The sequence below is a fragment of the Azolla caroliniana genome, unplaced genomic scaffold (genome assembly GCF_043228905.1).
Source record: "Azolla caroliniana isolate FFs.n. ecotype wild unplaced genomic scaffold, voAzoCaro1.0.p SCAF_8, whole genome shotgun sequence".
In the NCBI taxonomy this organism is placed as follows: Eukaryota; Viridiplantae; Streptophyta; class Polypodiopsida; order Salviniales; family Salviniaceae; genus Azolla; species Azolla caroliniana.
The window spans coordinates 1,212,851-1,228,005 of record NW_028230443.1 but is presented as its reverse complement, the minus strand read 5'-3'; the positions used below and the strand labels follow the sequence as shown (position 1 = coordinate 1,228,005).

The 15,155-nt window shown below is 38.0% G+C and overlaps 1 protein-coding gene across 1 annotated transcript; it reads right to left on the bottom strand.

Moving 5' to 3' along the window:
* Nucleotides 1–560: 560 nt before the first annotated feature.
* LOC147860685 (putative pectate lyase 9) lies at nucleotides 561–2,849 on the bottom strand. The gene is made up of 4 exons (XM_087323837.1): nucleotides 2,666–2,849; nucleotides 1,376–2,008; nucleotides 1,129–1,261; nucleotides 561–893 (listed from the first exon to the last, which is right to left on the bottom strand). Exons 1-4 carry the CDS (start codon nucleotides 2,794–2,796, stop codon nucleotides 684–686), a joined length of 1,107 nt encoding a protein of 368 aa, XP_087179963.1. The 5' UTR covers nucleotides 2,797–2,849; the 3' UTR covers nucleotides 561–683.
* Nucleotides 2,850–15,155: the final 12,306 nt, after the last annotated feature.

The window sequence follows — 15,155 nt, the reverse complement described above, 5'->3', positions numbered from 1 at the left end:
ATAGTTTCTTGAAGATTGATGTTATGCAACAAGTTACCCTCGTTGGTGTGCGACGCATGAAAAGTGTATGCGATGTTTCCATACTAGGACGTGTCACTAAATGACATGCATTAGAAATGTGTCACACAAGGACGTGTCGCTAAATGACATGCATTAGAAATGTGTCACACAAGGACGTGTCGCTAAATGACATGTATTAGAAATGTGTCACACAAGGACGTGTCGCTAAATGACATGCATTAGAAATGTGTCACACAAGAATGTTGAACCCACGCAACTTCATCGTGCATGATTGTCACTTTGGTCATCATGCATGGTTATCATGTGAGCTCAAATTATGAATAGCAAAGAGCCAAAGTGATTTGGGATGCATGCCATTCATAACTAAAAAGAGTATAGTTGATTGTTGAGCTTTGCTTGCAATTGTAACCATTTTTAAGAGATTATTGATGTATTTCCACTTTTTGTTTGCAATTGTAACAATTTTCAGGAGATTATTGATGTATTAAATACATGTAATAATAACATGATCAAATGGAGGACAAATTTGAATGGGGCTTGCCTCATTATTGCAAATGGCTAACTACAATTTACAAGGTGGTTGTTATCATAATCATACAATCATTCTAATATGTACACACACAAACACACACACATATATATACATATGTTGAGCATTCATTCTAACAAGCCGAGGTCGTGGTGCATGAGAGGGCTCCGGCTGATGCCGTCATGTAAGCGGCGAACTTGCCATTACCTTGCAAAGTGGCATTGTCCGTGTCGGACTCGGTACCCGACTGTACGAAGTACGACCCATCCACGAAAGTGTCGTTAATGGATCTCCACCTCCACTTCTGCCACACCGACGTGCTTGTGTCGAGGCGCTGCGTCACCTATACAACCAAGACAACCATAAGTACTTGGGGCTGACCGTACACATCATATGATTTGCCAGGTTTTTGAATGTGTAAAACTTAGTGAGTGCATGGTCTCAAGCTAAACTGCTAGATGAACAATCCTAAGCTGGGGAAATAATGGCTTTTAGCATCTTTAATTAGTAATGGGTGGTTCATAGATCATGTTAATGGAATCTCATGTGTGACAGGACTAGGTTAGTGTAATTTTTACCTCCTTGACTGTGCCAGATGCACGGAAGCGGTTGCCTTGACTGAGGATTGTCGGAGCAGCACTACCGCCGATCGCATATTGCGCCCATCCATCGTATTCATTGTTCAAGACATGGACATACCCGAAGCGACACCTGTGAATAATCATTTCAATCAGCTTTCATGAATGCAGGATTGCTTGGCCATTATATAATTTAAACTCGAGTTTAAGTAGGTAAGTAACATTAAAGGTAAACGACAATGATTACCTTGGCATACGTTGGACTAGTCCCGTGCCGAAGTGGTTAAATGCGACGGTGACTTTCATGGCCGTGTCTGCGGAATAGGTGTCGCTATGGCCAAGGAGCATGACCTTGTCATGATCGGAGAAGTAATTGTTGGAGATGGTGACGAGCGAGGAAGCATGGGTGACATCGATGAGACCATCTTCACAAGAAGCGAGCGAGTTGTGGTCGATCCACACGTTGCGCGATGCGTAGACGCGTATGGCATCTCCATCGGAGCCGCCACCACGACAATCGTGAATGTGCAGCCCGTGTATGATCACGTTGCTCGCGTCTTGAACTGTAATGCACGGCCCCTCCGCGATATGGACATTGGCGCCCCGGCCATCGAGAGTCTTGTCACTTGCTATGAAGAGCTCGGACTTGAGCTTGATGGTCATGCTGCGGCCGAAGTAGATCCAGAGAGGCTCCTTCTGGATCACACCATAGCGTAACGTCCCGGGCTTGGGGTTGTCCGTGTCGTCACCTTCATTGGTGACTACGTAGAAGCTCCCGCCCTTCCCGCCCGTGGTCTTGCTACCGAAGCCGATGGCGCAATCGGCTAGCTTCATCCGAGATTGTGCCCAACTGGTGCTTCCTCGCCAACATTTATCGATCCTGCATGTAATTTCTCCATATGATCAACTTCCCTATGGCACAAGGACATTAAGCTAAAACTTGTCCACAACTTAACTTGTCCCCATGCTTGTATATATACCAATTTTGTTAAAATCATCCATATGAGAGATGGAGAACATTGGGAGGTAAATACGTCTAATCTTAAATTAACTGTATTGGTCTCTACATAAGTAAATAATTACTTCATAGCCAAAGTCATGCAAATGGCGACATTTCGAAGGATTTTGAAAAACCTTTAGTTATCTCAATTAGGAGAGAGGATCTTGAGATATTTGATCAATTTCATTATGGGATTACTAGTTTACTCTCATTGTGGAGAGGGGGGATTAAAGTAAGCTAATCTTGTATTAGGAGTTTGGTAGATGATATAACCTTGTCTCTAACTAAAATTAGATATGATTTGAGTAAAATCACAAGGACATGGCCCTAGCTCAAACACTTCAAAACCAAAACAGCCTTTCTTTCATTCTAAATCGTTTTAATCTAATTATATCTATTTATAATATCAACTCATAAATTTCTATGATTTTGTTTACAAGGGGGGTATTTGCTCCTTTGGTTATTAGTGAGCTAATCGGCACTTATTTATGATCTTCAATTCGCTGGTATTATGTTAGTGACAATATATATAGTTACCTATTATAATTGGAGGCTGCAGTAGTAAAGTTTGTGGCTAACATAATATTACCCAGAAATAACATTAGTAGGGCTGCAACCAAGTCCTTTTTATGACTATTTGTCTTCATACTATTAATACACTGGGCCATATTTGTAATAATGAAGATATGTGTGTTAGTGTTATATGAAATGGGACCTTCTATACAAGTGATAATGATTCAATGTTGAATTAATTTGTTGTAGATTGCCTCTCTTTTATACTATGTTTTTGTAGTCGGCATCGCCGACGGTGGTGTCATAATTTGAGGAAGTTGATTAAAGATAATAATCACATGATTTTAAATTATTAGCATTGTCAAGAATCGCCTCAAGTGGTTCATCGACCCTATCTCATAAGTGATGTTTTGATCAGAATGAACGGCACGTGAGGATCGAGTGGTCAACGAGAATCACCTCGGTGGTTGGATTTCTATAACTACAAGTTGGGAATGACCTCTCCGCACACAATATACACATATAATAAACAAGACATTACGTGCAAAGCACCCAAGTTATGTTGCCTGTTGTTTTTTGAGAAATATGTAGGCACTATATTGAGATTACTTGTTTATGAAAAATATGTAGGCACTATGGATTAATCTTTAATACCAATCCAACAAAGAGATTGACAAAAGATGAGAAACATTTTCATGTTATAGGGTCTACATGCATGACCAACTTTTCAAAACTAGGTGAAGGACCTTCCATTGGAAAGTGAAGCGTGTTTGCTTCTCAATACCTAAATTCAATTTCTTGAAACGTTTACAATCTATAGTATATATTATATAGCACTATGTTGAGATAGGCAATATGTTCACGGAGGGGAATAGGAGTATGTGGCATGTTCACAAACGAATGAATTGGATGATCCATATTTTTTATACATGTATATCTCCAAGAAACAAAAGCACGTGTGAAGATAAATGTGAGCCATGAATGAACAATGATCAAGATCACGCATTAACCAGTAATCTGAGAAAGAAGGAATGATGCGGAACAAGCATTAACTCACGTTAGAATGTCAGCTAAACAAGACCGTATTAGATCTACTAGCTCAAAGTCAAACCAATGCTTGGATTTTTCCATTTAAACTTATTAAATTAAATATATGATAAACATGGCGGCGTTGTGTGGCTCATTCATACACCTAAACCCTCAACCCTATTCCTCATGTTTTTTCAAGTTGAGATCACGTAGGCTAAGAGTTTGATTCTAAAAATGTGGCTTTACAAATCACTTTCCACAACAAACAATACCATTGTCCGAAGGAAACGCTAACAAGACTTTAGGTACAACATTAAGGTAAGGAAATTCTTCATCTTTGTTTAGTATAGAATATGCAAATTCTAAGAGTTCGGCCCTAAATTAAAAAACTTGATCTCTCCAAAACAAAGAATACCAATGCCTTGAAGATCAAATGCTAGCAAGTTCTCGTGTGCAATAGAATAGCATAATGATATTCTTCATATCAAAACAACATGCACAATGAGAATTTCCTTCTAGAAGAAATCATTTTACAAATAACTTTATCCAACAACCCGTACCAAAATATTTGCAATAGTGCAATGTGTAAGAATTGTCAAATATTACAATTTGTAAAACAAACATTGTGAACAATTGTGCACAAGCGACAACACATATGAGATCACATGCAAGTAGATAACGTTTAGACCCTTTGAATACGAAACATGAAAAAATAATAGTAATATAGATGGTGGAAACCTAACGTGAAGGATTCACACATCATCAATACATAAGTTCGGTGTGCACCATATGCTTGTGTATTCTTTTATTTGGCACATGTAGAAACAATTATTGCGCATACCACGACAAACCCAAATGTTCAATATGGAACATTTGAGAAGTATGCCCGATTGACCTTCCAATGTTGTATGCATTCAAACATATCAATGAGCCATTTTAAGCAAATATTTAAGTCAACCAAAAGATAATATAGATAAAAAACAACATGAGACAAATAAACAATGACATCTCGTTAAAGCAAGATACACATTTAGATAAAAAAACAAGAAAGTTGTTAAAAACAAAAAACACATTTGGATTGCAAAAGGGCAAGGTTTAGCATTAAAGGAAACAAATAGAATATTCCTTTGGAAATCATAGCTATTTTGACCAAATACCAAAACTTCCCTCGCATATCTATAAAGCATTTATAGAAATGACATTAAAAACCTTTAAATTCAAATTTGATCATTTTGTCGAACCCACCAAGCATAAAATGATTCGTAAGAACACATGGCCAAGGTTTCTAAAAACTGTGCAATCTAGAAAACAAAATAAACACAAACTAAACATATTCTAAAGGTGAGAAACAAAGCAGATGGACCAAAGCAAGGAGTAACACATGCATGGACGATATAAGAACTAGAAGATGATGCAACAAGTAGACAAAGTGAAAGAAAAATGTTGGAAATAATGTAAAGCACAACAAATCTAAGAATACAAATAGCTATGACATTTCAAAATCACTTGCAAAAACCATTCCTAAAGGTACAAAAACAACTTAAAAATGATTACATGGCGAGAAGATGTTAGCAACTTTGGAGTAATACATTGAGTCGTTTTATATAAATATGAGATTATTGCCATCAAAGCTATAAATATTGAGGGTTTCTCTGAAATTTAACGAAAAATAACAAAACCAAAAGCTAGGGTATCATCAATATATTAGTAACATGGAGAAAATATATTTTTGAAGCATCACGAGTAGAGAAAGCCTTAGATTTGCAGGAATCTAGAGCTTGTACTAAAATCGACACCCACACTATGACTAATTTTGTGTGCCCCTTCTAGAGCTAGTAGGTGATCAAGGTTTCCATTTCTTGAATGAATTCCTAGAGAAACTTCTGGGCAAGTTCATGATGGTTGGGGGGGGGGAAGCTTGCCTCGCTAACCTAGGTGCAAAACCAAGTAAAGAGTTCCAACAAGATCCTTTGTAACATCTTGAAAAGGATAGTGGACATGTCATGATCCAATTGGAGTTACAAGATTTAGCACTCTAAGAATTCCAAATATCCTTCAAAGTAGCTACTCGACATACACTTTTGAATTATGAATGCCTAGATTAATATGCATCACCCTTCAAGAGTGGTGGATGGAGAACTACCCTTTCCTCTTGCAAACCTCAAACGTGTAGTAGAAAGCAAATAGTAAAGTGTTTGGTGGCATGATCACAAGATTAAAGATAAAGAAGTAAAAGCGGGATGAATACTTCAACAAACTCACTCCTACATAAAATAAAAAGAAGTTGAAGCTTTTGGGAGAAGAGGCCTACATGGTGATTCGAAATACCAAAACAAGTGATTGCTTAATATCAAACCTGGAAAGACAAAACCTCCTTGGCTTCGCCAATGGGAATAAGTTGAAAACGTATCATGTACTACTAAGATTAGAAACATTAATCCTCTTTAGCCAAGCTCAACTGTTAAGGCCATGTTCACTTAATAAACATTACGGTAGGGACAATCACACAACCCCAAGCATTTGACCTACCTTACCACATTTGAAAGGTGTCATTGTCTACGCTGGTGGATACTGGAGCAACTTTGATGCTCATACCCTTTAAAGCATGGTGGGCCTTTAAGTTCCCACACATTAATGAATGTGATGAATCACTCATGGCATTTGACATGTTACATGAAGGATTGTCTCAAGTCTTTCTTTTTCCTAATTAAAATAGCTACTGGCTTGTCCATCTTCTTTACACATGCACTCTTGCCCAAAGTTTTACTATCTATAAGCGTTCTATTACAAGAGTTATGTTGGAAAAGTGAATACACCATCTACTTTCCAAGATGTGTCAATCTCAAGAATGAATTCTTTCATGAGACCTCTGATTCTCACACGACCCTGACAACCACAAGGATGTTTCTTGAGTCCATCCCCTTATATCGAATACCAAGTCTCACCATGATGACGATGTATTCCAAGTGTAATAAGATACTATAAACACCAAAAACAATATTGGGACCCACACCACCACACCCAACTCCAAAACACCTAGAAGATTGGCAACACTTGGAGGTTTGCACAAGATGTCGACACGCTAGACAAATGTCGGTCCTTAAAAATGCAATTCTCCCCATTAGAATGGCCAACTATAGTGGGTATCTAACGAATGCTTATAAATTGCCTAGTCTAACCAATGACAAAAGATTTTGACTAGCCTCTAAACGCAACTAACGCTTTCATGTGGAAACCTACACTAGACCCTCCAAAGGTCTCATCACGGGTCACACTTTGACCTGTGAGGATTTCATGGCTAACCTACCTCAAGACATCTTAGTTATGCACCCTATAACATGTGCAACTACACCTATCCACACACTCACGTGAGGCACTCTGGTCACAATATGTTGATGGGATTGAATCGTAGATCTATGAGGAAGATATGCTAAAATGTATAGACAGAACACAAAAACAACAAATACACGTCAATCTCCTCCTAAAACCTGAGTCAACGCACAAAGGGAGTTCCGATGTAACTTCCCTCGACCCGCCTAACATCTCGTCTCATATTTTAAGTAAGGTGGTCTCACTCTCATTGTCAGATAATGCAAAAACACCTTGTGTTGATAGAAATACCACGGTTGTAGGTGGTTTCATTTCTGGCACATTTGGAAGGATTAAGGCCGAATAGGCCTTAGTTGCATCGTATGTTGTATGAGAATTTTCTGGAAGAAATAAATAATGTGGTAGACATAACATTAATGGGCAAAGGATGTTACCATTTGGAGTTTTCCGATCATTCATCTGTTGCCCATCTGTTGGAGATCATGCATACATCATTGTAAGGTGTGTGGATATCTTTTTATAAGTGGAATGACAATGTGATTGCAGACGATATTCTACAGAACAAAGACACCAATATGATCTTTATTGCCATTTTTCCGAGATTGAAGAAAGAAATGCTCAAGTGTTAACCCAAATTGGCTCTCTTCTAGGCACAATAATAGCTATTAAAAATGAGGCTTCACAAGATGATGATCGTATACAAGGAGCACCGTTAGTGAGGATTTTGGCACCTAGGAATAGTGTATTACCATCTTTTGTTTTGTTGCCGAATTTGCAGGAACATAGGGAACCGTTAACCTAGAGGATTATGTATCAGGGGCTCCTAGATCAATGTTTTATATGCCAATATATTTGGGCATTTAGGGAAGGATTGTCCACATAGACTCTATCGATCAGAGGAGGTCTTAAAATTGACAAGTAAGATGGGCAAAGCCGATTGGACACCAGTTACAACTAAGCATTCTTTTAAACAATCTAGCTCTCCGGTAAATTCTATGTTTTTGTTGGATTGCAATCGTTATAATGTTTTGAATAGCAGGGAAGGTCATGATATTTCATTGCAAAATAATTTAAGGGAGGTGAATAAAGTCACTAAAGCAGATTACAACATCCTCGAAACAGGATCAGGAAGTCTTGTCGATAAAAGAATTTAATGATACGGTCTCCCTACAAGCCATCATAAGTTAGAGGCTATGTGTATTGGGCAGGTCAAAGGTAATCAATTTGGGGATAAAGGAAAGCATATCATTCATTCCTTGCCCCACCTGACCTCTTAGGACAAAGGGCGAACGATAGACTCTTTTGGTGTCGACATGGATTGTGAAAACCAATTATCTTTAGTAATATATGATGAAGATACATCAAAACAGAAATCTATCTCGGTTTTGGAAAAGAGAAGTCCTCAAAGTACTAATAATTTTCCTTTTCGGCAATATCTTTGGTTATAGGGGATACATCCACACTAGAAAAGGTGATCCCAGTCCGTTCACGCACATATTCAGGTAAAGATATGATGACAACTAGAAGACAATTACGTGTTGCTAAGGAAAACGTAAAGGTCTTGTTTTGGCAGAGAAATGGATAGTGTCCTAATGCCTAGTTTATTTATGGATGTTCTGAATATACTCTCATGGAATATACAAGGATTAGGAGGTAGTAGTTTTAGACGAATGAGAGGGGCTTTTAAACAGGAATTGGAAAAACCCTTCGTAGGGACAATAGATGTGCGCATGATTTAGGGGAACAACGTCTCTTAAGATATGAAAATCTTCTCCTTGGGAGGTGGCAACACTTCCAGTTGCCAGGCTTTGGTCCACACAAAATTCATGGGGGTTTATGTATTGCGGTTTCACATATTTGGGCCTCACATCTAATTATGTCATGATCATTATCTAATAAACAAGCACAATACATTGTTTTTCAAATAGGAGAGATTATGTGGGCTTTAATTAATCTTTATGGCCCAAATTCGGAGGTAGTGAGGTTTCGTTTTTGGAGTGAAATTTTATTAGAAATACCCCAACAGATTGATCATTGGGCATTAGTTTGGAACTTTAATATGATAGAGGATGTCCAAGATAGGCAAGGCAGATGCCACAGTATGGTATACTATATCATCGATGGTTCTATGGAATATTTGGATAGGTCAATGCAAAAATGTGTTTCAACAAATAAAGCAAAATCATGTTCATTGTGTGAAGGAAATTTGGTCGATGCTTATCTCAATTTTAAAAGGTCAATATGACTCCTTCAGGGGTAATGAAGATATGATTTTTCTGAAACAACAATAATTTAAAGGAAAATGGAAGGATTTGTTAGTTTTTGTGGAGAGAAATGACAAAATGGATTGGCAATATGTACCCCTGCAATGGTTGTTTCCTCCATAGGTGGAGGTTGGTTTCAATTATGACATAATGGGGGATATCTTACCTGCCACTAGATTGTATCATTATATGTCTTGTATATTATTTTTGGATTGGGTCGAAGCATGCTACGGTGTACCAACTTTTGGCCAAAAATTTAGTACTAAATCGAGGAAGAAAATAAACATGAAAAATTGAAAATAAAACAATTAGTGCTGAAAATAGTGGATTATCATCCATTGAATGAGGTTCTAATTCATATAACAAATTCAATACGAATGTACAAAGATATTATACGTCACAATCGAATTGTCTCAAGGCCGTATTTAATACATTAACTATAACTTCATTCTTCTACGTAGAGTTGTACGAAAGCAGACCTGGAGAAGGTTTCGAGTGTGTTAGTTGGTTAGTCTCAGTCTCTCTCTCTCTCTCTCTCTGGTATGGGTAGTCGAACGTGTCAGTTGGTTAGTCTCTCTCACTCTCACTCACTCTCTCTCTCTCTCTCTCTCTCTCTCTCTCTTCCTCTCTCTCTCTCTTCTATCTCAAAGTTGTCATTCAGATAGTGGCATAAACTTAGAAATCAAACACAAATCTATTACCTATCTCTCTCTTTCTCTCTTGCTCTCTCTCACTCCACCTTCGATTCTCTGTTTCCCCACGTAATTCTTGTTGTGTTCCCTCTGTGCATGATTTTTGTTGTTGTTTCCCTACGATCTCTGAACTATGTATATGCAGAGATTGTTGTTTCCCCTCTACTAACGTTGTTCTTGTTGTTGATGTGCTTTCTCTGTGTATGGTCGTTTCTCTCCTCTGCAATAGCCTCATCAACAACCTCTTGCATATAGGTGATTTTCTCGGCTTGGTGTGCTCCCAAGGTGAAGAAATCAGCAAAGTGTGGTACCTCTGCCTTGACCTTGGCTCCATCTGCCTTCGACCCATCGTTCCATCTACAACTTGTACGACCTCTAGGTATTCTCTGTGCTGCATTTTTAGGGTTTGATTATTCATATTCTATGTGCTACATGCCCAACTGGTATGCTTTCCTTTTCTTTGTGTTTCCTGTTCGTTTGTTTTTATTTTGTGTGTGTTTGACATGGATGAGTTTTTTTCCGACTATTTAGGGTTTGATTAATCATATTCTATGTGTTGCATGCCCAATTGGTATGTTTTTGTTTTCTTTGTGTTTCATGTCTGTCTGTTTTTATTTTGTGTTTGACATGGATGAGTTTTTTTCCGACTATTTAGGGTTTTTGTGTGTTTGACATGGCTTGTACATGCAACTTAGATTGAGTTGGCTATAATGATTTGCTGGTTGTTGATGGTATTTTGATGAGTTTTCTTCTTGTACATGCATATTCTCTCAACAAGAATAGTGAAGACTAGCACAATGACGAGAAGGACACCCATAAAGAAGACATTGGTGAAAGAGAAAGTGAAGACACCAGTGAAGGAAAGAAAAAGGACACCTATCAAAGAAAGCAAGAAGACACCCAGAAGAGAAAGGGTGATGAACTCATCAACTCAAAGAAAGAAGATGTGTCATTCCATCATTCGAGACGCACCTCTCAAATGACGTTATTTCCTTCGAGCACGACCTGAAGTTTATGAAGAGTTGAGAGAGTGGTTGATAAAAACCTGGGGGTCACCACATCTTGATACAAGGCGAGGATTCCACATAAGTGGATTGAAGAAGGAATATGTGAACTTATTGAAGACGAGATATGAACTTGTTTATGATACTAATCAAATCTGTAACAATGAGGTGGGTACTGTTTTTGCACGTGCATTTGCATGTGAAGTTCAGGGAGGCATCAACGTAGATTGGGAAGATTTTAATCGTCACCGATTAGAACATTATAAAGGGTCCTCCGGTACCAACACTGCCTTGAAGTCATCGGGAACCTCTCATGTGGATATTCCAGCTACAACACATGTCCACCAAGTTCAATCTGCAAAGCTACAAGCCACAGTGATTGAAAAGCATGAACAGATGATGGCTGGTTGAATAGCTTCTATGAGCTCAAGAATACAAGCACTACTTGCTAATTTGGAAGCAGTTAAATCAGCTGAGATATAGGTAGAAAAGCAATTCTCTTCAATAAAGACTACATATGAATGGATTGCATCGACAATCCAAAATTCAGAAAGTGAGGTGTTGAAAGAGGAGTTGAAGAAAGAGCTGAACAATATGGGCACTCAATTAGGATCACAAATGAGGGACCTTGATACTTGCAGAATTGCACATTGCGAACTAGATAATAAGTTGTCAGCTTTAAAGTTGCATTCCCAGAACCTTGCGTGCTTGATGCAGGATTTAAAACGAAAAGGTTTTGAAACTTTGTGTCCATCTGTAATTGAGCACCCAAGTGGTATGGAAAGTACCATTACTAGTATAGCTATATCACGGTGTTGGCTTCAAAAGTTATTTATTTCTACTTCTGTGGTATAAATATCATATTAGCTAATATATTATAACTTGTGTTTGCAATCTGCCAGGTGTATATTTTGTGGCCTCAGATTCAAGCTTGAGGCTATGGATGTTGTGATTACACCGTGCTTGCACACATATCATGTGTTATGTGCTAAGTATCATTTTGAGAAAGAAAATACATGTATGGACAGTAAAACTACAGTTGTTGCTGAGTGGCACTATGCTTGGGGTTTTAAAGTACACCCGTACGGTATGTGGCTCTACTATTCTATTGTTTGTATTATATGATGTCAATTTACATTTGGATTAGAACTAGTGCACGCCACAATTCATACTTCAAATTTAGGAAAACAATGGATTAATACTAGTGTAGCTCCAATAACTAATATGTGGAACCCTATTTATGTGGGTTAGTATTGGTAGTACTCTTAATATATAATTGGTATGCGTAGTTGAACGGATATTTTCTAGAATTAGTACTATTTGAGTAGTTTGGGAACCATGTGTGACATTGTTCGGGATTGGTACTAGTTATGTAATTTGAGCACGAGGTATGTAGTACACTGTGAACGATTAGTACTAAACGTGTAATTTGGGAATTAGGAGTGTAGAACACATATCATGATTAGTACTACTTGTATGTAAAATACCACTTTAGTACTAAAGAAGGAAGTTGTTTAGATGTATTTGTTGGATAAGTTGTTCGTCCAATCTATATTACAACTTGCCTAGTGCTAGTTTAGTACACACTATACTTGTAGTACACTATTGACTATTAGTACTATTTGTGTAATTTGGGAATTAGTTGTGTAGTACATTGTTCACGATTAGTACTAGTTATGTAATTTGGGAACATGGTGTATAGTAAATTGTTGAAGATTAGTACAGTTTGTGTAATTTGAAATGAGGTGTGTCAAACACATATCACGTTTAGTACTAATATTGTTGGTGTAATTAGTACTAGTTATGTAATTAGGTGTGTAGAACACATATCACCTTTAGTATTACTTGTGTGCAAAATACCACATTAGTACTAAAGTTTAATCTACATTTGTTGGATTAGATGTTAGTCCAATCTATATTACAACGTGCCTAGTACTAGTGTTAGTACACAAGTCTATACTTGTAGTACATTGTTCACGATTAGTACTAGATGTGTAATATGGGAACTAGGTGTAGCCTAATGATTTAGTAATGCAATTCTTGTGACCTACATTGTATTTTTTATATCATAGTACTAACGTTATTTTTTATATCACGGTACTAACGTTGAAGGTTTTTTTGTTTCTTGCAATGAATATTGTAGTGTCAAGCAACTCCACGCCAGGGAAGGTAATGGAACAACCAACCCCTGTGCCTAAAGCCTCGGTATCTGCTGCACATTCCAAGGTTCAGGGACCATCATTACCAGTAACCTATGAGTTTTATGTTGAAGATGAATGTATGAGAAGGGCCATTGGGGCAGTGGAACATATGCTTCTACAAACAAATTCCCCAACCTCCGGTCAACATCAAAACAATCCAGGTAACACAAATTGAGTTAGCATATCTTAATTCTCATTTGTGTGTATGTTGAATGCCTAATGTCTTTAAAAAGAGCCCACTAAGAAGAGGAATGCGGCAAGAAAGTTGTATGGAAAGGGCAAGAAAGGCAGAGTTGAATGCAATGGTGAGTCATATATGTTCTCACCTGTTCGGAGAGTTGTCAACCTAATGCATTGTCTAATACCGTGTACTTGTGTTACTAGCTGATGACGGAATGATCTTTGGTGAGGGAGATACGAATCCAAAACTTGACCATGAAGACGAATTTATCACACTCCCAAGTACACGTCAAAAGCCTTCTAACAAAACAATGATTTAGATCATTACAACCCTATTATAGTGGTGCTTTTGGTGCTTTCTATAGATACTATTATGAAATCTTCTATTGACAATGAGCTCCAACCTGTTGAACACTTAGATGTTGTGGAGAAGATGACCGAGCCTACCACTTGCAGTGGGTTGTCTACGGTTGTACAATATGACGATGTAACAATAGGTAAAAATGTGGCTATTAACCCTATGTTCATTGTTGTTGGTATGTTTGCAAAATTTTGAGTATGTGAGTTGATACTAATATTCTTTGGAATCCCATTATTTAGGTTTACAAGAGCAGTCTGATTCCCAACTGCAATCAAATGAATCGAGAACTATATGGAGCACAATTGCAGAGTCAGATTCTAGGATTAACCTTTGCACGGAGGTAGACTCTGGGAGCACATCTTCCACACATGAGGATTGTGAAAAAAAGGAAGCATTCATATTTGAAGAGCAGTTGGCATGTACAAACAATTTGTCTAAAGAAGCCCATGAGGAGTGTGGAAAGAATATCCCTAGTACTGAAGAGGAGCTTGATTGTATTGCGAATGTGCTAATAGTGTCTAAAGAATCCCATGAGGAGTGTGGAAAGAATATCGCTAGTACTGAAGAGGAACCTGATTGTACTGAGAATGTGCTAGTAGTGTCTATAGAAGCCCATGAGGAGTGTGGAAAGATATAGCTAGTAATGAAGAGGAGTCTGATTGTACTGACAACGAGCATACTAGCATCACCCATGAGGACCAAGCAATAAAGACCACCCAAGAAGGGGAGCACAATTGTCTTAAGAATGAGGTGACAACCACCGTACAAGAGGAGTTGACCATGAGTACTGCCACAACCCACATACAAGAGTCTAATTGTACTAAGAACGAGTATACTACCATCACCGATGATGATAGGGCAATAAAGACCACCCAAGAAGGAGAGCATATTGGTCTTAAGAATGAGGTGACTATCACCAGCCAAGAGGATTTCGTCAACAACATGAGTACTAAAATAGCCCACATACAGGAGATGAGTGATAATTTGAATATCAACAGTACCTTTGTGGATGTGTGTACAAGCATTGCAGTTGCAGAAAACACAATTTCTCTCTCAAGCTTGCCACTAGTACAAGGTTCCCTTACATCCACACCTATCTCTGATACCTCTAATGATGAAGTACCACTTAGTAAGTTGATACCTAAAGGCTTTAAGATAAAGAAGAATGTTCGATTGTACTTGAACTATAGCTGAACTGTTAGTGATGTCTGAACTTGAACTATTTGGTATACCAAAATATTGTCTAAATTGCTAATGTGAGAAGATGAAGTGCCACTTAGTAAGCTGATAATGTAAAATCACAAAAAATTGGCACCAATAACAAGCGCATTACAAGATCAACGAAATTGTGAAATGGTGCCTGATTGTCTTTCGATTGTACTCGAACTATAGCTGAACTGTTAGTGATGTCTGAACTTGAACTATAGCCATGAATGTAGTAGGGAAGAATTTG